This window comes from Heterodontus francisci, chromosome 10 (genome assembly GCF_036365525.1).
Source record: "Heterodontus francisci isolate sHetFra1 chromosome 10, sHetFra1.hap1, whole genome shotgun sequence".
In the NCBI taxonomy this organism is placed as follows: Eukaryota; Metazoa; Chordata; class Chondrichthyes; order Heterodontiformes; family Heterodontidae; genus Heterodontus; species Heterodontus francisci.
The window spans coordinates 45,656,236-45,680,526 of NC_090380.1; the positions used below are offsets into that span (position 1 = coordinate 45,656,236).

Below are 24,291 nucleotides of genomic sequence, written 5' to 3' on the forward strand. Positions count from 1 at the left end.
AATACATTCAATGAACTCTCTCTCGAGGCTCCCCTTGTCAATATGATTAATCCAGTCTATATGCATATTAAAATCACCCATGATTATTGCCATACCTTTCTTACAAGCCCCCAGTATTTCCTGGTTTATACTGTGCACCACTGCGGAACTACTGTTTGGGGACCTATAGATTACTCCCACCAGGGTTTTCTTTCCCTTGCTATTTCTTATTTCTACCCAGACTGATTCTACATCTTGATCTCCAGTGCTTATATCATTTCTCACTGTAACACTGATCTCTTCCTTTACTAACACCACCTCCTTTTCCTTCCTGCCTATCCTTCCGAAATACTGAGTACCCTTGGATATTCAATTCCCAAATCTGGTTTCCTTGCAACCACGTCTCAGTAATCGCCACTAAATCATACCCATTCATCTCTATTTGCACTGTTAACTCATTAATTTTATTACGAATACTTCATGCATTCAGATACAAAGCCTTTAAGTTTGTTTTATTATCAAATTTTCCTACTCTTGTACGATTCCTGGCCTGGTTGTCGCCTGACATGCATCATACACCCTCCTTTTTTTTTGTTTCATCATTATCTTCCTCGTTATCCAAGGAGACCTGTTTTGGGGCCCCTACCTTTTGCCCTTGTTGGAAGGTACCTAGTCTATACCTGAAGCATCTCTTCCTTAAAGATTACCCATTGTTGCGATACAGCTTTTCCTGTCAGTCTTTGGTTGCATTTTACCCTGGCTAGATCCCTCTCAAGTTGTCAAAATTAGCCCTCTTCCAATCTAGATGTTCGACCTCATTTTGTCATGGAAGTGCTTGGAATTTCTTTACCTCAAGTACATTGCACTTGTCTACATTAAATAACTTCAGTCATACCTGAGTCGCTCATATCTTTCTAAATCAGCCTGCAACCTTTTGATTTGGTCTGAATTACTAACCTTTTGAATTATTACAGATCAGTTGTTTAGATTATATATTATGATCAATGATGTGACCTGTTCTGTGAAATGCTTTAAAATGAAATAACTGAGTAGATAATTATCACATTTTATTAAGCAAGTTGTTATTTCTGTACCTAGGATGCCACAGATGTGATTATCCCTATAAGTAATCCTCTTCAAGAACCTTTGACACTTGATGTTATGCTGAATGGAGCAGGGATTACAGGAGACACCTGTTTGGTAATTGGACCAAAAGAAGTTATTTCATATAAAGCTAGCTACATGCCAAGTGTTGTTGGTGAAAGTATTGGAAGGTAAGATAACATTTCTTGAATATACTGGGATATGGCCAAGACATTGGCTGCTCTTCATAGAACTATAGAAATTTATGACACAGAAGGAGGTCATTCAGTTCATTGTATCTGGTCGGCCAAAAAAGAGCTCTTCAACCTAATCCCACTTTCCAACTCTTGGTCCGTAGCCTTGTAGGTTACGGCATTCAAGTACATAGCCAAATACCTGTTAAATACGATGAGGATTTCTGCCTGTACCACCCTTTCAGGCAGTGAGTTTCAGATCTCGTTAGTGAAAGATTCTCAACTTTCACTAATCCTTCTACCAATTACTTTAAATCTATGCCTGCTATTTATTGATCTCTCAGCTAAGAGAAATAGGTCCTTCATATCCACTCTAATTCTTCTCTCAGCCTCCTCTGTTCTCAAGAAAACAACCACATCCTATCCAATCTTTCCTAGAGCTAAAATTCTCCATCCTCACAAGTCTCTTCTGTACCCTCTCTAGTGTGATCACACCCTTCCTGTATTGGAATAGCCACAACCATACACCATACTCTAGCTGTAGCCTAGCTAGTGTTTTATTCAGTTCCAGCATAACCTCCTTGCTCCTATATTTTATGCCTCCGCTAATAAAGAAAATAATCCCATTTGCTTTCTTAACCACCTGCTCTCGCTGCCCTGCTACTTTTGGGGACCTGTGGACATGCATTCCAAGGTCCCTGTGCTCTGCTGCACTTCTCAGTATCCTATCATATTGTGTATTCTCTTGCCTTGTTTGCCCTCCTCAAATGCATTACCTCATACTTCTCTGGATTGAATTCAATTTGCCACTTTGCACTGTGCCTTGAGTTCAGCGATTTAAATGGGCCTTGCCAAGTTCTCGGTTGATAGCAAGACAGCAGTAAAAGCAACATTGGCTGTTAAAAAAAACAAGTGTTTTTTAAAAAACTTGTGCTATGCATTATATGCAATGCTACTTTCATCAGGTTTTTCTACCCAGGCATTTTTGTTGCCATATTTTTAGTTGCTGCAATGTTTAATGTTTAAAATGGGCATTCTAATAGGCATTTCCCTATTTCTGTGTTATTTGAAAGCTGAGGAACACCATGAAAAGAGATATAAAAACAAGAAGTGCTGGAAATACTCAGCAGGTCTGGCAGCATCTGCGGAGAGAGAAGCAGAGTTAACTCTGTTCTCTCTCCACAGATGCTGCCAGACCTGCTGAGTATTTCCAGCATTTCTTGTTTTTATTTCAGATTTCCAGCATCCACAGTATTTTCTTTTTATTATACCATGAAAAGAGAGATGTGAGACAGATCTATTGAATGAAAAGTGGACTGCAAACATTGCCTTTACCCATCAAACTGTATGCACAAACTGAGGCATATCATCTAGTAATATCACAGGAAGCAGCTTCAGAATTTGCATTTCACTAACAAAGCAGTAACAAAGTTGTACTCTACCACAGGATCTAGCCTCTAGCTAATCTCAACCATTGGGATGGCACTGCCAAGGCTGTTAAGATCACTACATTCTGATACTTTATGCATCCAGCTGTTACGAAGCAGCCACCAGAGTCATTCTTAGCAACAAATCAACCAGCAATTCACAGATATATCAAGCCAGTGACTCAAGCTGTTCACCAGTTTATTAAGTGCTTACAACTGCAGAACATGGGGTTCATCTTGGCTGCTCCATGTTGCTTGGAGGAAAAGGAGCAGCAGTAACAACAGATGGGGAATCCTTGGGAAGCTACATCTGGGGATGTTAGGACTTGATAAAGGAGGGTTGCTCACAGGGGCGGCACAGTGGCGCAGTGGTTAGCACCGCAGCCTCACAGCTCCAGTGACCCGGGTTTAATTCTGGGTACTGCCTGTGTGGAGTTTGCAAGTTCTCCCTGTGTCTGCGTGGGTTTCCTCTGGGTGCTCCGGTTTCCTCCCACATGCCAAAGACTTGCAGGTTGATATGTAAATTGGCCATTAGCAATTGCCCCTGGTATAGGTAGGTGGTAGGGAAATATAGGGACAGGTGGGGATGTGGTAGGAATATGGGATTAGTGTAGGATTAGTATAAATGGGTGGTTGATGGTCGGCACAGACTCGGTGGGCCTGTTTCAGTGCTGTATCTCTAAACTAAACTAAACTAAGGTGTCTTTATCTTTCCCTTAACATCAATAGGTCTATTGTTAGTTACTTCTGGTTTCCTGAGGATTAGTGCATATTAAGACCATAAGGGACCAGATATGCTGTCATCCAGAGAGAGGGCAATATTTGCCATCCCAATTGTGCCACCGGCATATCTTGGGACTGTTGCTCAACACTCCTACTGATCTGCCTGAGTGCAACTGTAGGAGATTTTTGATGCAAGTGAAGCCCCTTTCTATTCAGTTCCCCAGCCTGTCCAGGGTGGAGGATATAATGGAGCCCAGAGTCATCTGGTGCCAGAAGGAATATCCATGAGAGATGCTACTAATTGTGTTGGAGAATCCTGGAAAGAGAGCCAAACCACAGTGCTTGTAGAGGTTGTTATGAGTGCTTCCATTTTTTTGTTAAATTATGAGGATTTGTGTGTTAAAACTGAAAAAAGATTCCATAGATGCTGGAACATTCTGTTATTTTTTTAAAAAAAAGGTATTTGGAAGGTGTTTTGGACTGAGCTTGTAAACAATAGTTACTGGAAGAATCAAGGAGTGCTAAAAACAAGCCCTTACTGGAAGGCACATATCTTCAGATAATTACCCAGCAGGTTTTTTGACTTAGGGAAAGATGGTTACAAAGAAGTGACAGGTCAAGATTTATAAGGGTCAAGAGGCTTGACTTTTGTAACATTGTTTTTGGTTTCACTTCCGTCAGTGAGTTGGTGATATGGACAATGTTAAAAAAGACAGTTGGAGAAAACTTGCCAAGGGAGCAAACTCCAACTCAGCTTGTTCGATCTCTTTAAATAGACCTGACAACTTTTCTATCTCTTTAAGAAACGCTGAGAAGCAAGTGTAAGAAATTGCCTGAAACCTCTGTTGCTGCATTTTTCCTGGAAAACCTGCCCCAACTGACCTTCAACATCACCTGACAAGAACTGTTCCAGGAAGATCCCAGTGACAGCCATCTATGTGTATTTGGGCCGCCAAACCAAAACAAAGGACATCTGACATCTTTCCATATCTTCTCTTTTTCTTTAAGAACTAGGAAGTATTTGGCCAAAGTATTATTTTTGTCTGTTTTTCTTGTAATTGAGCTCTAAAGAGTACATCTCCATATTTTTTTCACTTAACCAGTGTATATGTTTGAGAGGCTAAGGTAAAAAAGGGAAATTTCATATTTCGGTCTGCGTGTTAATGCTTTGCATCGTTACTGGTTAAGACTTGTTTTATAATAAACTGATACTTTTGTTGTTTATGAAAGAAACCTGGTTGGTGTATTTTATTCTGGGATAAAAAGACTCTATGATTGACCGTATCGGCAACTGGGAAAAAAGAACTGGAAAAACAGTGCACTGCTCCCACCTCCGTCGTAACAAGGTGACCATATGCTCCATGGTAGATAACCAGCAGTTGTACCAGAACTCCATATAAGCTGGAACAAAAACAAGAAATGCTGGAATCACTCAGCAGGTCTGGCAGCATCTGTGGAAAGAGAAGCAGAGTTAACGTTTCGGGTCAGTGACCCTTCTTGTTTTTGTTTCAGATTTCCAGCATCCACAGTATTTTGCTTTTATCCATATAAGCTGGAAGCAGACTCTTCCGTACTGTTCAACAGGCAGTCTGATGTATTAAGTTATTGCAAGTTACTCATCATCTTGACATGGAAATATATCACCATTTTGTTGGGGAGGTGGTGGCGTAGTGGTAATGTCACTAGACTACTAACCCAGAGCCCCAGGCTAATGCTCTGTGGACAAGGGTTCGAATCCCACCATGGCTGATGGTGGAATTTGAATTCAATTAATAAATCTAGTGGTGATCAAAAAAACATTGTCGATTGTTGTAAAAACCCATCTGGTTCACTAATGTTCTTTAAAGAAGGAAATCTGCCAGGCCTCCATGTGACTCCAGACCCACAGCAACGTAGTTGACTCTTAATACCCTCTGAAATGGCCCAGCAAGCCACTCAGTTGTACCAAACTGCTACAAAGCCTAAGAAAAGGAATGAAATCGGAAGGACCACCCAGCATCAACCCAGGTGCCGGATATGGCAATGGCAAACCCAGCCCTGTCAACCCTGCAAATTCCTCCTTACTAACATCTGGGGGCTTGTGCCAAAATTGGGAGAGCTATCACACAGACTAGTCAAGCAACAGCCTGACATAGTCATACTGACAGAATCATATCTTGCAGACAATGTCCCAGACACCACCATTACCATCCCTGCGTGTGTCCTGTCACACCAGCAGGACAGACCCACCAGAGGTGGGGGCACAGTGGTATATAGTGAGGAGGGAGCTGCACTGGGAGTCCTCAACATTGACTCCGGACCCCATGAAAGCTCATGGCAATCGGTCAAAAATGGGCAAGGAAACCTCCTGATAATTACCCACCTACTGTCCCCCTCCCCCCACCCCTTGGCTGAAGAATCAGTGCTTCTCCAATTTTGAACACCAGTTGGAAGAAGCACTGAGGGTAGCAAGGACACAAAATGTACTCTGGGTGGGTCCATCAACAAGAGTGGCTTGGGACCACCACTATTGAACCAGCTGGCCAAATCCTAAAAGACATAGCTGCTAGACTGGGTCTGCGGCAGATGGTGAGGGAACCAACAAGGGGGAAAAACTTACTTGACCTCGTCCTCACCAATCTACCTGTCACAGATGCATCTGTCCATGACAGTATTGGTAGGGGTGACCACCGCACAGTCCTTGTGGAGACTGTTATGACCGAGGCGGGAGGAGTGCACTGTTTATTCTAGTCCGACTTCTCCACAAGCACAACATATATTTACATTTTCCCACTTACTGATATGGTCAATCATATACTCCATTTTTATCTCAGAGTAAAACACATCAACCAGATTTCTTTAATAAACAACAAAATTATCAGCTTATTATAAAACAAGTCTTAACTAGTAATGAAGTAAAGCATAAACACACAGATTGAACTAGTGGGGATATTCATGACGGTATGCCCTGATCATCGTTTTGAGGGTCTGATGGTACCTTTCTAAAGCTCCTTGTGTCAGTGGGTGGTATGTTGAAGACTTTAACTGTGTTATACCCAAATTACCCACAACTTGCTTAAAAATTTTAGACATAAAATTAGAACCTTGATCCGACTGAATCTCAATCAGTAATCCATATTTTGTGAAAAACTAGGTTAACTTCTCTGCCACTACCTTAGCAGAAACTGTTCTCAAGGGAATGGCCTCTGGGAACCGAGTAGCCATATCCATGTTAGTGAGTATACATTGGTGTCCTGCTTTTGTTTCCAGTAAAGGGCCTACACAGTCTACCAACACCCTATTAAATGGTTCCCCAATAAAGGGTATGGGAATTAGAGGTGCCGGTTTTATGGCAGGTTGTGGTTTTCCCACATTCTGGCACGTGTGGCACATTTTACAAAATTGCACCACATCCTTGGAAAGACCTGGCCAGTAAAACTGTCGACTTACATGTGATTTGATCTTCTGGATCCCCACATGTCCCCCTACAGGAATTTCATGCATTATCCTTAATAGTTCCCGACGATACTTTGGCGGTACCACTACCTGCTGAACAACCATCCATTCTTCATCTGCACATCTATGAGGAAGTCTCCACTTCCTCCACAGAATCTCATTTTTATTATAATCGCCTTCTCGAACTCCTTTTGCCTCAGCTTCAGTTAGAGCAGATTGTGCCACTTTATTTAACTTTGGATCGGCTTGCTGAGCCTCAATAAGAGAAAACTTACTAAACATTTCATTCAGATTATCCAAATCCACAGAGAAAATTTCAGATATTCGGCTGTCTGACTGTGGTGCCAATTTTACCTCCGACAATGAAACTTGTTTAGCCATTGCTCAGGTTATTGCACATGAAGGAAATGTTCCTGGAACCTTTTCCTGCAACTGTTCTGCTCCTTAACTTCACTTGATTTTTTCATGACTACTGGAGAAGCTACTATCTTCGTTCCAGCCAAATCATTCCCCAGGAGTAGGTCGAGTCCATCTACTGGCAAACTATGGACAACTTTTACAGTTACTGTTCCAGACATTAGGTCACACTCCAGGTGAACCCGATACAAAGGTACGTGTATATACTGCCTGCCAATATCATTCACTACAACCTTAACATTCAGTGCGCTATCTGGTGGAAATGACCTGCCTTTCTCCAGTAACAGAGTTTGGGTGGCTCCTGTATCCCTAAGTATAACTATAGGTTTATCTGCCTCACTTAAGGGATCAGGAGTTACTTTTCCTTTTGACAAGAATTCCCTATAACTCTCAGGTATCTTATTCACAACCCCTGCACTGACAGTGGTTTTTGTATTTAGCTATACAGCTGCAGTCAGAGCTACAGCCTGATCTTTCGTACTCTCGGTCAGGGTCCCTTTTTCTACATTGCCTTTGTGTACCCTAATAAGTCCCATGCGTTTAACCCACAACTTCCAGCATTCTGCACGAAGACGCACCACCTTGTGACTATAGTAACACTTAGGCTTGCGGACCTCACTTCCACCCTCAGCATCTTCCTTTTTGGCCTGAGGAGGAGATCCCGGGCGTTCTCAGCTGTCTATTCTTGTCCCTGGCTACTTGCCTTCCTTTCACCCCCCACCTTCTATCCCTCTTAGGTTTGTGCGGGTGGCAGACAAAGGATTTTGGCTTATAAACAAGCTTGTAATCGTTAGCAATTTCCACTGCCTGTCTAGCCATTGAAACCTTCTGGTTGTCTACATGGGTTCTTACTGCTCTCTGGTTTGCTTTCTTCTTCTTCTAATTTCAAATGGTGTGCTATTACTTCAATTATGTCTGCTTTTGTAGCTCCTGGGTTTAACTCTAACACCAACTTTGCTGCCAATGCTGTTAGCTTAACCTTGGTTAAGTTGCTCAAATCGCTTGGAGATACATCCTTCCCCAGAAAAGTCACAACAACTGTTAAAGACATTCTGGTGGTGTAGACTTTATTCTATTACACAAGAAATCTGGTTCTTTTTATTTTTCCCTTTTCAACTATTATTACCCCACTTACAATTGTACTTTGTCAGCGTTGGATTTCTCCCGGAAAGAGCCCCCAGTTATATGTTACAACATAGATCACAAGATATATTTAAATTTTCCCACTTACTGATACAGTCAATCATATACTCCATTTTTATCCCAGAATGAAACACACCTACCAGATTTCTTTAAAAAAAATAAAATTATCAGTTTTTTATAAAACAAGTCTTAACCAGTAATGGAGTAAAGCATAAACACACAGATTGTAATATTAAAGTTCCCTTTTAACCTTAGCTCCCTCATACACACGCACGCGCGCACACACACACACACACACACACACACACACACACACACACACACACACACACACACACACCAGCAAACTGGAAAAATAAAGGGATTTTTGTTTTTAGAGCTCTATTACAGACACAAAAGAAAATCTTGGGCTGAATACTTGCTCATTCTTGATGAAACAGCAGATCAGTTATGTTGTGTTCCAAAACTGGCATAAAGTCTGGCCTCTGAGGACACGTAGACGGGACACTGGGATCTTTTAGAACATAGAACATAGTACAGTACAGCACAGTACAGGCCCTTCGGCCCACGATGTTGTGCCGACCCTTTAACCTACTCTGAGATCAAGCTACCTACATACCCTTCATTCTACTATCATCCGTGTACCTATCCAAGAGTCGCTTAAATGTCCCTAATGTATCTGCTTCTACTACCACTGCTGGCAGTGCATTCCACGCACCCACCACTCTCTGTGTAAAGAACCTACCTCTGACATCTCCCCGAAACCTTCCTCCAATCACCTTAAAATTATGCCCCCTGGTGATAGCCCTTTCCGCCCTGGGAAAAAGTCTCTGGTTATCCACTCTATCGATGACTCTCATCATCTTGTACACCTCTATCAAGTCACCTCTCATCCTTCTTCGCTCCAATGAGAAAAGCCCTAGCTCCCTCAACCTTTCTTCATAAGAGGCAGCATCCTGGTAAATCTCCTCTGCACCCTCTCTAAAGCTTCCACATCCTTCCTATAATGAGGCGACCAGAACTGAACACAATATTCCAAGTGTGGTCTAACCAGGGCTTTATAGAGCTGCAGCATAATCTCACGGCTCTTAAACTCAATCCCCCTGTTAATGAAAGCCAACACCCCATACGCCTTCTTAACAACCCTATCAACTTGGGTGGCAACTTTGAGGGATCTATGGACGTGGACCCCAAGATCCCTCTGTTCCTCCACACTGCCAAGAATCCTGTCTTTAAGCCTGTATTCTGCATTCAAATTCGACCTTCCAAAATGAATCACTTCACACTTTTCCAGGTTGAACTCCATCTGCCACTTCTCAGCCCAGCTCTGCATCCTGTCAATGTCCCGTTGCAACCTACAACAGCCCTCCACACTATCCACAACTCCAGCAACCTTTGTGTCATCAGCAAACTTACTAACCCAGCCTTCCACTTCCTCATCCAAGTCATTTATAAAAATCACAAAGAGCAGAGGTCCCAGAACAGATCCCTGTGGAACACCACTGGTCACCGAGCTCCAGGCTGAATACTTTCCGTCTACTACCACCCTCTGTCTTCTATGGGCCAGCCAATTCTGTATCCAGACAGCCAAATTTCGCTGTATCCCATGCCTCCTTACTTTCTGAATGAGCCTACCATGGGGAACCTTATCAAACGCCTTGCTAAAATCCATATACACCACATCCACTGCTCTTCCTTCATCAATGTGTTTTGTCACATCCTCAAAGAATTCAATAAGGCTTGTGATGCATGACCTGCCCCTCACAAAGCCATGCTGACTTTCTCTAATCAAACTATGCTTTTCCAAATAATCATAAATCCTGTCTCACAGAATCCTCTCCAATAATTTGCCCACCACCGACGTAAGACTGACTGGTCTGTAATTCCCAGGGTTATCCCTATTCCCTTTCTTGAACAAGGGAATAACATTTGCCACCCTCCAATCATCTGGTACTACTCCAGTGGACAGTGAGGACGCAAAGATCATCGCCAAAGGCGCGGCAATCTCTTCCCTCGCTTCCCGTAATAGCCTTGGTATATCCCGTCCGGCCCCGGGGACTTATCTATCCTCATGTCTTTCAAAATTTCCAGCACATCCTCCTTCTTAACATCAATCTGTTCGAGCAAATCAGCCTGTTTCACGCTGTCCTCACAAACGACAAGGTCCCTCTCACTAGTGAATGCAAAGAACAAGAACAAAGAACAGTACAGCACAGGAACAGGCCATTCGGCCCTCCAAGCCTGCGCCGATCTTGATGCCTGCCGAAACTAACACCTTCTGCACTTCCGGGGCCCATATCCCTCTATTCCCTTCCTATTCATATATTTGTCAAGATGTCTCTTAAACATCGCTATCGTATCTGCTTCCACCACCTCCCCTGGCAGCAAGTTCCAGGCACTCACCACCCACTGTGTAAAAAACTTGCCTCGCACATCCCCTCTAAACTTTGCCCCTCTCACCTTAAACCTATGTCCCCTAGTAACTGACTCTTCCACCCTGGGAAAAAGCTTCTGACTATCCACTCTGTCCATGCCGCTCATAACTTTGTAAACCTCTATCATGTCACCCCTCCACCTCCGTCGTTCCAGTGAAAACAATCCGAGTTTTTCCAACCTCTCCTCATAGCTAATGCCCTCCAGACCAGGCAACATCCTGGTAAACCTCCTCTGTACCCTCTCCAAAGCCTCCACATCCTTCTGGTAGTGTGGCGACCAGAATTGCACACAATATTCTAAGTGTGGCCTAACTAAGGTTCTGTACAGCTGCAACATGGCTTGCCAATTTTTAAACTCTATGCCCCGACCGATGAAGGCAAGCATGCCGTATGCCTTCTTGACTACCTTATCCACCTGCGTTGCCACTTTCAGTGACCTGTGGACCTGTACGCCCAGATCTCTCTGCCTGTCAATACTCCTAAGGGTTCTGCCATTTACTGTCTACCTCCCACCTGCATTAGACCTTCCAAAATGCATTACCTCACATTTGTCCGGATTAAACTCCTGGCATCTGCCATTTCTCTGCCCAAGTCTCCAACCGATCTATATCCTGCTATATCCTCTGACAATCCTCATCATTATCCGCAACTCCACCAACCTTTGTGTCGTCCGCAAACTTACTAATCAGACCAGCTACATTTTCCTCCAAATCATTTATATACTTAAGCAAAGTATTCATTAAGGACCTCCCCTACCCTCACTCTGGCCATCCTCTTGTTCCTCACATAAGTGTAGAACGCCTTGGGATTTTCCTTAATCCTACCCGCCAAGACTTTATCATGTCCCCTTCTAGCTCTCCTAAGTCCATTCTTCAGTTCCTTCCTGGCTACCTTGTAACCCTCGAGAGCCCTGTCTGATTCTTGCTTCCTCAACCTTAAGTAAGCTTCCTTCTTCCTCTTGACTCGCTGTTCCACATCTCTTGTCATCCAAGGTTCCTTCACCCTACCATCCCTTCCTTGCCTCATCGGGACAAACCTATCCAGCAGTCGCAGCAAGTGCTCCCTAAACAATCTCCACATTTCTGTCGTGCATTTCCCTAAGAACATCTGTTCCCAATTTAAGCTCCCCAGTTCCTGCCTAATAGCATTGTAATTCCCCCTCCCCCAATTAAATATTTTCCCATCCCGTCTGCTCCTATCCCTCTCCATGACTATAGTAAAGGTCAGGGAGTTGTGATCACTATCACCGAAATGCTTTCCCACCGAGAGATCTGCCACCTGGCCTGGTTCGTTGCCAAGCACCAAATCCAACATAGCCTCCCCTCTAGTCGGCCTATCTACATATTGAGTCAGGAAACCTTCCTGGACACACCTGACAAAATCTGCTCCATCCAAACTATTTGCACTAAGGAGGTTCCAATCAATATTAGGGAAGTTGAAGTCACCCATGACAACAACCCTGTTACTTCTGCACCTTTCCAAAATCTGCCTCCCAGTCTGTTCCTCCGTGTCTCTGTTGCTATTGGGGGGTCTATAGAAAACTCCCAATAAAGTGACTGCTCCTTTCCTGTTTCTGACTTCCACCCATAATGACTCAGTAGACAAATCCTCCTCGACGACATCCCTTTCTGCAGCTGTGATACTATCCCTGATTAGCAATGTCACTCCCCCACCTCTTTTACCTCCCTCCCTGTTCCTTTTGAAACATCTAAACCTCGGAACATCCAACATCCATTCCTGCCCCTGTGATATCCATGTCTCCGTAATGGCCACAACATCGTAGCTCCAAGTACTGATCCATGCTCTAAGTTCATCACCCTTATTCCTGACACTTCTTGCGTTAAAATAGACACACTTCAACCCATCATACTGGCTGCAACTTTGCCCTGTCAACTGTCTAACCTTCCTCACAGACTCTCTGCACTCTGTATCCGCCTGTTCAACAGCTACCCCATCCACTGTTCCGTAGCTCCGGTTCCCATCCCCCTGCCAAACTAGTTTAAACCCTCCCGAAGAGCTCTAGCAAACCTCCCGCCCAGGATATTGGTGCCCCTCCAGTTCAGATGCAACCCGTCCTTCTTGTCCAGGTCCCACTTTCCCCAGAAGGTATCCCAATGATCCACATATCTGAAGCCCTCCCTCCTACACCAGCTCTGTAGCCACGTGTTCAGTTGCACTCGCTCTCTGTTTCTAGCCTCACTAGCACGTGGCACCGGTATCAATCCTGAGATTACTACTCTGCGCGTCCTGCATTTTAGCTTCCAACCTAACTCCCCATATTCGCTTTTCAGGTCCTCATCCCTTTTCCTAGCTATGTCATTGGTACCGATGTGTACCACGACTTCTGGCTGCTCCCCCTCCCCCTTAAGAATCCTGTAGACTCGATCCGAGACATCCCTGACCCTGGCACCCAGGAGGCAACATACCATCCGTGAGTCTCGTTCGCGACCACAGAATCTCCTGTCTGTTCCTCTAACCATTGAATCTCCTATCACTATCGCTCTCCCATTCTCCCCCCTTCCCTTCTGAGCCACAGAGTCAGGCTCAGTGCCAGAGACCTGTTTTAGAACTGTTTTTTTCAAGTGGCATTGAAAATTAATTTAGCAGGCTTTTCTTCAAAGACAGGAGATGAGATGAGTTGACACTGTAGACATATCACGGTCTTTTAGAGAGATACTGGAAAGCTGAGCTAGTCGTGGTCTTCTCTCCTTCCTTGGGAATTCTCTTCTTTCCTTGGAAGTTCTCTTTTCTCCTTGGAAGTTTTCTCCCTTTTTATACAGTTCAACCCCAATTCAAAACAATTCCAAAGTGAAACTGACAACAGGAGGTCAACCTTTTGACCTCTATCAATCTTGACTTGTCACTTCTTTGCGAACAACTTCACTAGGTGTCCAAAGTTTTCTGTTGTTTATAGAGCTGGAAGTCAGGTGGATTCCTGGAAAGGCTTGTTTTCCTCAAAAGACCTTTCAGTGCCCCTTTTAAAAAACATTTCCAGGGACTGTTTTTCAAAGTCAATTGGCCCTTACATGACCCCACTTTGAAAACCCCAAAGTTTAACATTTCTTCAGTCTTTCAAAAATAAATCCTCAAAAAATATATTTAACAAAACACGGAGGCACTTTCGTAACAAGACAAAGTCCCATCTTCATACTGAGGGTACCCGCCATCATGTTGTGGGCACTACCAGCGTGCTAAATGGGATAGATTTCAAACTGATCTAGCAAGTCAAAACTGGGCATCCATGAGGTGCTGTGGAACATCATTAGAGAGCAGAATTGTATTCAATCACAATCTGTAACCTCATGGCCCGGCATATCCCCCATTCTACCATTAGCATCAAGCCGGGGTCCAACCCTGGTTCAATGAAGAGTGCAGGAGGGCATACCAGGAGCAGCACCATATCTAAAAATGAGGTGTCAGCCTGGTGAAGCTACGACACAGGGCTACTTGCATGCCAAATAGGGGAAGCAACATCCAATAGACAGAGTTAAGCGATTACACAACCAACAGATCAAATCTAAGCTCTGCAGTCCTGCCACATCCAGTCATGAATGGTGGTGGACAATTAAACAACTGACAGGTGGAGGAGGCTCCACAAACATCCCCATTCTCATTGATGGGGGAGGCCTGCACATCAGTGCAAAAGACCAGGCTGAAGCATTTGAATCCATCTTCAGGCAGAAGTGCCAAGTGGATGATCCATCTCGGCCTCCTCCTGAGTTCCCCAGCATCACAGATGCCAGTCTTCAGCCAATTTGATTTACTCCACGTGATATCAAGAAACAGCCGAAGGCACTGGATTCTGTAAAGGCTATGGACCCTGACAATGTTCCGGTAATAGTACTGAAGACTCGTGCCCCGGAACTAGCCGCCCTTAGCCTAGCTGTTCTAGTACAGCTACAACACTGACATCATTGAGTATGTTTAAAGCAGAGATTGACAGATTTCTAAATACAAATGACATAAGGGAGGATATGAGGATAGTGTGGGAAAAAGGCATTGAAGTGGACATTCAGCCATGATCATATTGAATGGCGGAGCAGGCTCGATGGGCTGAATGGCCTACTCCTACTCCTATATTCCAATGTTCCTATCTACCCGGCAATGTGGAAAATTGCCCAGGTATATCCTGTGCACAAAAAGCAGGACAAATCTGACCCGGCCAATTACCATCCTATCAGTCTACTCTCGATCATCAGCAAAGATATGAAAGGGGTCGTCAACAGTGCTATCAAGCAGCACTTGCTCAGCAATAACCTGTTCACTGATGCTCAGCTTGGATTCTGCCAAGGCCACTCAGCTCCTGACCTCATTACAGCCTTGGTCCAAACATGGACAAAACAGCTGAACCCCAGATGTGAGGTGAGAGTGACTGCCCTTGACATCAAGGCAGAATTTGACTGAATATGGAATCATGGAGCCCTAGCAAAACTAAAGTCGATGGGAATCAAGGGAAAACTCTCCGCTGGTTGGAGTCATACCTAGTACAAAGGAAGAGGGTTGTGGTTGTTGGAGGTCAATCACATCTCAGTTCCAAGATATTACTGCAGGAATTCCTCAGGGTAGTTTGCTCAGCCCAACCATCTTCAGCTGCTTCGTCAATGACCTTCCGTCAATCATAAGGTCAGAAGTGGGATGTTTGCTGATGATTGCAAATCTTCAGCACCATTCGTAACTCCTCAGATACTAAAGCAGCCCAGCTGACCTGGACAACATCCAGGCTTGGGTTGATAAGTGGCAAGTTGCATTGCCAGGCAATGACCATCTAAATCAAGAGAGTTTAACCATCTCCCCTTGACGTTTAATGGCATTACCATCGCTGAATCCCCCACTATCAGCATCCTGCGCTCACCATTGATCAGGAACTGAACTGGACCAGCCACATAAATGCTGTGGCTACACGAGCAGGTCAGAGACTGGAAATTCTGCAGCGAGTAACTTACCTCCTGGCTCCCCAATGCCTGTCCATCATCTACAAGGCACAAGTCAGGAGTGTGATGGAATACTCTCAACTTGCCCGGATGGATGCAGCTCCAACAACACTCAAGAAGCTCGACGCCATCCAGGACAAAGCAGCCCGCTTGATTGGCACTCCATCCATCACCTTCAATATTCACTCCCTCAACCACTGACGCACAGTGGCAGCAGGGTGTACCATCTACACGATGCACCGCAGCAACTCACCAAGGCTCCTTCGACAGCACCTTCCAAACCTACAACCTCTACCACCTAGAAGGACAAGGGCAGGAGATTCATGGGAACACCACCACCTGCAAGTTCCTCTCCAAGCCACATACCATCCTGACGGAACTATATCGCCGTTCCTTCACTGTCGTTGGGTCAAAATCCTGGAACTCCCTTCCTAAAAGCACTGTTGGTATACCTACTCCCCAAGGACTGCAGCCATTCAAGAAGGCAGCTCACCACCACCTTCTCAAGGGCAATTTTGGATGGACAATAAATGCTGGCATAGCCAGCGACACCCACATCCCCTGGAGGAATTTTAAAAAATTCCTTCATTTTCACTGAGTCAAGATCTTGGAACTCCCTACCGAGCAGCATTATGGGCACCTTGCCCACACAAAGTGTAGTAGTTCAAGAAGTGACTCAGCACCACCCTTTCTCAAAGGCAGGGATAGGCAATAAATGCTGGCCTTGCCAGCGATGCCGATCTCCATGAATGAACAAATAAGGAAAAACTATCTATCCTACTCAGGGTATCAATTTATATGTTGGTTGCTGGAAAGATAAGGCTTAGTGCCAGTGTGCCAGTGCAACTTCTGGAAGATTGTCCGCCTCCATCTTCTGGCTTTAGGGTGCAAGCCCTAGGCTGGACCTGGGACGGGAAAGCAGTAGTTGAGAAGTGTCAGTGCAAAACAACACCAGTTTGACAACTTATCTGTATGTATGAATGAGGAAAGAGAAAAGGTAATGGAAATAACCAAACACCTTGCTGCACTTGGCCTCCAGACTTGCCATATCCAATACTATGCATCCTCCCTGTGCCAACAATTTCCTTAGCAGCATTTTCCATCAGAATGAAGGTTTGATGGTTGCTTCACCTTCCCTCCTTTTGGTTTTCTCCCTTCTGTTGCTCACCAACTTGTCTTGCAAGAAGAGTGGGAGTAGGTTAGTGTGTGGTGCTTGAAATGTTTATGAAAATTTATGATTCAGCTTTTTATAATGTGCATGCTGAGAAGGAGCAGCAAGTTGTGAGCAAGAGGGGGAGGTGTACAAGAAAACACCTCTAGTGTGAAAGCAGCTTGCAAAACAGTTAAATGCCTTACAGTTGTAACTAAATAGCAGCAGAATGTTGTTTGTGCCAGTTCTGAGGACAGTGGCAGGTGTTCTGTGTGATTGTAAATGGAAGGGGCTGTGATGCCATGTCACATTGTGATTGAAGGAGAAGCATGTCCAGTGGGGGAGGGAAGGATTAGGAGCGCTGGAATAAATGTGTGTTGCTGCAAGGCTCTGCAAAGTAAAATAGAGTTGAAGATAATATTCTCATCCTCCCTCTTTTGCTCAAATTGTTGGACCTCTTCCTACATCCAGCACTCATCCAATGTCTACTGAAAATGAAAATCAGCCCAGGAGTCCTCAGTGACAGCTGGAAGGAGCATCAAAACTCAAGTTACAATAAAGTATTCACATCTGGTTAACATAGTCTGCATTTGTTACACTGCCATAAATCCTTCTGCCCCACCTTCAAATAAATGACAAATCTTCAGTTCAGTACCCATCCTTGGACAGGCATCACATCAGATGGCCATGCAATTCTTAATCACCTGATTAGCACAAAATAAGTACACCCTTTCCTGTATGACTATAATCTCAATGAATAATAGAGCATGATGTAAATGCACATCCTCCTTTAATACAAGGAACTCGAATGACTAATTGTACTCTTATTCTGTTCAAAGGTTCTTGCTTGTCAGAGATGCAGATTGAGGGCTAGGATCATGAGACAGTGGGTTGCTCCTGTGGTACAAAGACACGTGGGAGTAAAATGGTCCTCCTCTCATGGCAGCTTGGTCCCGTCATGGAGCTACCATTTTCAGGATGTCTGCAGCTTGTGCCTGGGCAGCCTGGTATCACCGTCTATATGCTATTTCTGTGGTGCTATTAGGGGGAAGAATACATATGCCTTGCATACTGCTGTACTAATGCAATCGTACTGACCTTGGATCCAAGTCCCTACTGATCAAAGACTTAGATAATTTAACGGTAGCAGAGCAGCTGTCGGTGCTTCATGGAAGAGGAGGCACTGACTAGTCCCAAGCTGTTTCTGGGGGAGGCTACCACAGATTCCAGTGAAAGTAAAGAAAGAAAGGCTTGCACTAATATCGCACCTTTCATGACCTCAGACATCCTAATATGCTTTTCAGCCAATGAAGGAAGTACATTTGAAGTGTTGTACTGTTGTAATGTAGAAAATGTGGTAGCCAACTTTGCTCACACCAAGATCCCACAAACAGCAATGATCTAATGACCAGATAATATGTTTTTAATGATGTTGATTGAGGGATAAATATTGGTCAGGACACCAGGGATAACTCCCCAAACCTCCTTTGAGATAGTGCCATGGGATCTTTTATGGCCACATGACAGAGCAGACAGGGCCTCGGTTTAACGTCTCATCCAAAAGACACCACATGTTCCATTGCCACGTGCTCCTTTGATGCCTCATTTGAGTTGAAGCTTCCTTGATGTCCCAGACTCACAACTGTCTGTGAATATGTATATATTCAATAAAATATCAATATTTTTGTTGGGGAATGACCTGGAACTAGCTGCCCACGAGGGTGGCGGAAGCGGAGACAATCAAAGATTTCAAAAGAAAATTGGGTGGGCACTTGAAGGAAATAAACTTGCAGGGCTACTAAGATCGAACGGGTAGTGGGACTGACTGGATTGCTCCGCGGAGACCTGGCATGGACTCGATGGGCCGAATGGCCTCCTTCTATGCCATAAATGTCTCTATTTATCCAATTCTCTTTTGAAGGGTACTATTGAAACTGCATCCACCACCTTCTCAGGTAGTGCCTTCCAAATCCTAATCACTTATTGTGTAATAGGTTGGAGATAGTGGATGCATTGGTGATCATCCTCCAAAATTCTATAGATTCTGGAGCAGTTCCTGCGGATTGGATGGTCGCAAATGTCACCCCTCTATTTAAGAAGGCAAGGAGAGAGAAAATGGAGAATTACCAACCTGTTAGCCTTACATCAGTCATTGGGAAAATGCTAGAATCTATTCTAAAGGATGTGATAAATGGACACTTGGATAATAATGATCTGATTGGGCACAGTCAACATGGATTTATGAATGGGAAATCATATTTGATGAATCTGTTGGAGTTTTTTAAAGATGTTACCAACAAAATTGATAAAGGGGAGTTAGTTGGTGGACGTGGTATACTTGGATTTTCAGAAGGCTTTTGATCAAGTACCCCACAAGAAGTTGGTTAGCAAAATTAAAGCACATGGGATAGGAAGTAATATACTGGCATTGATTAAGGATTGTTTAACTGGCAGAAAGTAGAGAGTAGGAATAAATAGGTCATTCTCGCATTGGCAGGCTGTGACTGGGGTACCGAGGGATCAGTGCTTGGGCCCCAGCTGTTCACAATATATATCAATGGTTTGGATGTAGGGACCAAATGTAGTATTTCCAAGTTCGTGGATGACACAAAACTAGGTGGGAATGTGTGTTGTGAGGAAGATGCAAAGTGGCTTCAAGGGGATTTGGACAGACTTAGTGCATGGGCAAGAATGTGGCAGATGGAATATAATGTAGAAAAATGTGAGGTTATCCACTTTGGTAGGAGGAATAGATGTGTAGAGTATTTCTTAAATGGTAAGAGATTAGAAAGTGTAGATGACCAAACAGACCTAGGTGTCCTTGTTCATGAGTCACTGAAAGCTAGCATGCAAGTGCTGCGAGCAATTAGGAAGGCAAATAGTATGTTGGCCTTCATCGCCAGGGGTTTTGAATACAGGAGTAAAGACAACTTTCTGCAATTATATTGAGCCTTGGTGAGACCATACCTGAAGTATTGTGTACAGTTTTGGTCACCTCATCTAAGGAAGGATATACTTGCCATAGATGGAGTACAACAGAGGTTCACCTGACTAATCCCTGGGATGGCAGGATTGTCTTATGAGGAGAGACTGAGGAAACTGGACCTGTATTCTCCAGAGTTTTGAAGAATGAGAGGTGATCTCATTAAAACTGACAAAATTCTTCCAGGGCATGACAGAGTGGATGTAGATAGTATGTTTCCCCTGGCTGGTGAGTCTAGAACCAGGGGACACAATTTAAAAATAAGGGGGAAGACACTTAGGAAAGAGATGAGGAGAAATTTCTTTACTCAGAGAGTTGTGAATTTTTGGAATTCTCTGCCTCAGAGGGCTGTGGAAGCTCAGTCATTGAGTATGTTTAAAGCAGTGATCGACAGATTTCTAAATACAAATGACATAAGGTGATATGAGGACAGTGTGGGAAAAAGGCATTGAACAAAAGTTGATGATCAGCCATGATCATATTGAATGGTGGGGCAGGCTCGATGGGCTGAATGGCCTACACCTGCTCCTATGTTCCTGTATTGCCTCTGGTTCTTTTCCCAATTGGTTTAGTCTATGTTCTCTGGTTATTGACCCTTCAGCCACTGAAAACAGTTTTTCTTTATTTACTGTATCTAAACACATCTATGAGATCTCCTGTTAGCTTTCATTGCTCTAAGGAGAGCAACACCAGCTTCTCCAGTCTATCCATATAACTGTAATCCCTCATACCTGGAATTATTCTAGTAAATCCCTTCTGTACCTTCTTCAAAGCCTTCATGTTCTTTCTAAAGTGTGGTGCCCAGAATTGGACACAATGGGCAGAATTTTAACTAGCCGGTGGGGTGGGGAGGGGGGCGTGGGGTTGTGCACGGGTTCAGGTTCAGGTGGGAATGGTTAAATGCTCAAAAAAGACCGTGTTTCAGAAACCTGACATGATCCTGCTCACTTCCGGTTTTTACTGGGGTGCGTTCGGAGGCATGTGGGAAACCCCCATGGAGTTTTTGGATCTCTCATTTAAATACGTTAAGGGGCAATTAATTTAGACTTTAACCCAGCATTCTGGCTTTAACAGCCAGAGTATGGGTTTCCCGAGCTTTGAAACTTGCCAGGGACAACAAAGTGAGAGCACAGCAAGGATTCGTTGCTCTGTGAAATTGACAGGCTGGAAAATATTTAAAGGCTGAAACTGCACAGCTGCTTCCCTGCCTAGGTGAAAGGCTTGTGCTAACAGGACTTGTTCTAAGAACGTGCTTTACAGGTGATTTCCAATATTTTGGAAGTCATTTTTGCTAACGTATTTTACTCACCTTGATCTACACTTTCCGGCTGTCAGCTTTCACTGCAGGATGGGAGTAGCTTCTGCAGCTCTACCTTGGACCTCTAATGAGGAACAAGAGGAGCCACCAGCAGCAAACGCAACAACAACAGCAGCAGCAGCTAAGTTCTCCTCAGCCATATGTCGGTCCACAGAACAGAATGTTTGGACTCTGAGGGTACAGAGGATGACTAAAGTTTATTTTCCCCCAATTTCTCTTGTCCTTTCCCAGTATTACTGGACTTCCAGTTCTAAGGGTACTTACAGACCTTTACTACTTCACCCAAGTCTCTATTTTTTATGCCTGGGTCTACTGATCAGTCGCTAATTAACCATAAGAGCATCACAGCTGTCCTTGTTCTTATCCAACATCCACAGATTTCTCATGAGTGTCGCTATCCAGTAAACAGTAAAAATCCTGGCTTATTTTTCTTCTCTTGGGCAAGACTCACAGGAGCAGCATGTCTACCTAGAGGCTCTTTGCATTACCTAAACTCTATATAAATGCCTTAACAACAGCAATTTGAGTGTTAAAATAGATTGGTGTCCTGTGATTGCATAATCTGTTCTCATTTCAATGTTTTAAACTATTCAATACCATTTTTAATAAATTGTATTATGGTGTAATGCAAACGTTTGTAATTTGATATATCAATTAGAAGAATGTGAGTGATTTATTTATTCACAAGTTTTTATAGAATCATACCTTATTAGCCATAATTAGCTGAAGTGCTTATACCGCTGTTTTACGCTGTCTATAATTACACTTGGGATCCAGTCCTGCTGAGTCACTGTTGTCTGATTTCTTTTCCTCCAATGAGATTGACAACTTCCCATTAGATTTTCTTGGTATTTTAAAGAAGGATCACCATCCTCATCTTAGATAATGATGGATTATTCATTTGGTAGCTGTGAAACCTTTGACAATTAACATCAACAATACATTTTGAACTGTTAGTTTTTCAAAAATTTGAGAGAAAATGAACACTGATTTAGGGTTATAGAAACATTTTGTACCAAAATAAAAATAGCAACCTGATTGTTTTTCAGTTTAGTTAGAGAATACCAAGAAAAACAATATATTCCCTGTTTCAGTGCATGTCACTAATTCTATTTTCTATAATTTATTTAAAAACTCAAATAATGAACATTAGCAGTTGCTGTGAAATAGCCATTTAGTCTGTTTACTGCTGGAACTGCTGCAACCTTGTTCATGATTAACAGGATGAAATGCTGGGTGGAATTTGTTCATTTGGCCATCTGTTTGGGTGTACCTGAGACAGCCAACAGGGGGAAATTGAAGGGGATGGGCTGAGGCCCATTGCCAGGTCTCTGCTCCAGAATCATCTTGCAAGGTATTTCTGTAGCTGTGCTATAGCCTCGCCTGTTGCATGTAAGTAAGGATATGTAGATGGGTTTTCTTGCAGGGCTATATTTAGCCCTTAGTTCATGGTTTTCCAGCAGATTGCGATTTTTTTTAAAAAGCCGGCTGGAAAACCACAAACTTGTCCGAAGTTTGGAAACCGCTGTTCCCGATGTCAGCATCTGTCAGCTGTGAAGCTGAACACTGCGATTATTTTTAAACACGGATCAATCCCAAAGCTTCTTAACTGAGAATTCCCGCTCTCTGTAACTGTCAGAGAGAGTAGGGAGAGAGGTTGGGGGGGTGGGGGAGAGAGAGAGATGGGACAGAGAGAGACAGGGGGGAGAGAGGGGAGAGAGAGTGGGAGGGGGGACGAGAGAGCAGGGGGAGATAGAGAAGAGAGAGGGGATGGGGAAGAGAGAGGGGAGGGGGAGAGAGAGGGGATGGGGAGAGAGAGAGAAAGGGTAGAGGGAGACAGAGAGGAGATGGGGGAAGAGAGGGGGGACAGAGAGGGGGAGAGAGACAGTGAGAGAGGGAGAGGGAGGTAGAGAGAGAGAGAGATGGGACAGAGAGGGAGAGAGAGAGGACAGAGAGAGAGGGGAGAAATGGGAGAGAGAGAGAGGGGTAGGGGAGAAAGGGGGAGAGAGGGAGGGGAGAGAGAGGAAGAGGAGAGATTGGGGAGAAAGAGATAGGGGAGAGAGAGTGGGGTGAGAGGAGGTGAGAGGGGGAAGAAAGAAAGGGGTGGAGAGAGAGAGGGGTGGAGAGAGAGAGAGGGAGACAGGGGAGAGGGAGAGAGAGAGAGGAGATGGGGGAAGAGAAGGGAGGGACAGAGAGGGGGAGAGAGATGGAGTGAGAGAGGGAGAGAGAGGGAGGTAGAGAGAGAGATAGGACAGAGAGAGAGGGAAGTGAGAAATGGTAGAGAGAGGGGGGAGAGGGGGAGATGGGGGGGTTAGAGAGAGATTGGGTGAGAAAGAGAGCAGGGGAGAGAGAGAGGGCGGAGAGAGGGGTAGAGAGAGGGGGGTGAGAGGAAAAGGGAGGGGAGAGAGAGAGTGAGAGGGGGAGAAGGAGGAGAGAAAGAGGGGTGGAGAGAGGGGGAGGTGTGGAGAGAGAGAGAGTGGGGAACAAAAGAGAGGGGAGCGAGATAGAGGGGAGGGAGAGAGAGGAGAGAGGGGAAGAGAGGGGGACAGGTAAAGAGAGAGAGAGGGCCTATAAAGAAGGGGAGAGGGGAGGAGAGGGAGGGGGGAGTGCGAGAGAAAGGGAAGGGGGAGAGAGAGAGGGGGGACGGAGAGAGTGAAAGAGGGAGGTAGAGAGGGAGAATGGGAGGTCAAGAGGAAGAGAGGGAGGCTGAGAGAGGTGGGGACAACACAGAGAGGTGGGGGGAGAGAGAGAGACAGACAGAGAGAGAGAGGAGGGAGAGAAAGCGATCAAGATCATTCCTGACAGATGGACATCTATCCAGAATACTCCACATCACTACAAGAAGTGTGCAGGAAAACATTGACTATTTGTGCAAGCAAAAAATGCCAGGTATCACTAAATCGGTGTCCAACATAGTGATGAGAAAGTGTCAATAAATTTGTCTTCTCATATAAAGCTTCTTCACAAAAATGCACATTTGTTGTTGTTTTGATTAATAGTAAGATAAATTTTAATGCTTTTATTTAGTTTAGTTTAGAGATACAGCACTGAAACAGGCCCTTCGGCCCACTGA

At 44.3% G+C, this 24,291-nt stretch overlaps 1 protein-coding gene across 3 annotated transcripts in view; it reads left to right on the forward strand.

Moving 5' to 3' along the window:
- LOC137374438 (cilia- and flagella-associated protein 47-like) overlaps window positions 1-24,291 on the forward strand; it is a 777,638-nt gene that overhangs the window by 575,521 nt on the left and 177,826 nt on the right. For 2 of the 3 annotated variants that reach the window (XM_068040550.1, XM_068040551.1), the window contains one exon: window positions 1,078-1,253. In XM_068040550.1, the coding sequence (XP_067896651.1) occupies window positions 1,078-1,253 (176 nt within the window). Of the gene's footprint in view, window positions 1-1,077; window positions 1,254-4,209; window positions 4,293-24,291 lie in introns of those variants that run through there. The other variant, XM_068040552.1, reaches the window with a different exon arrangement.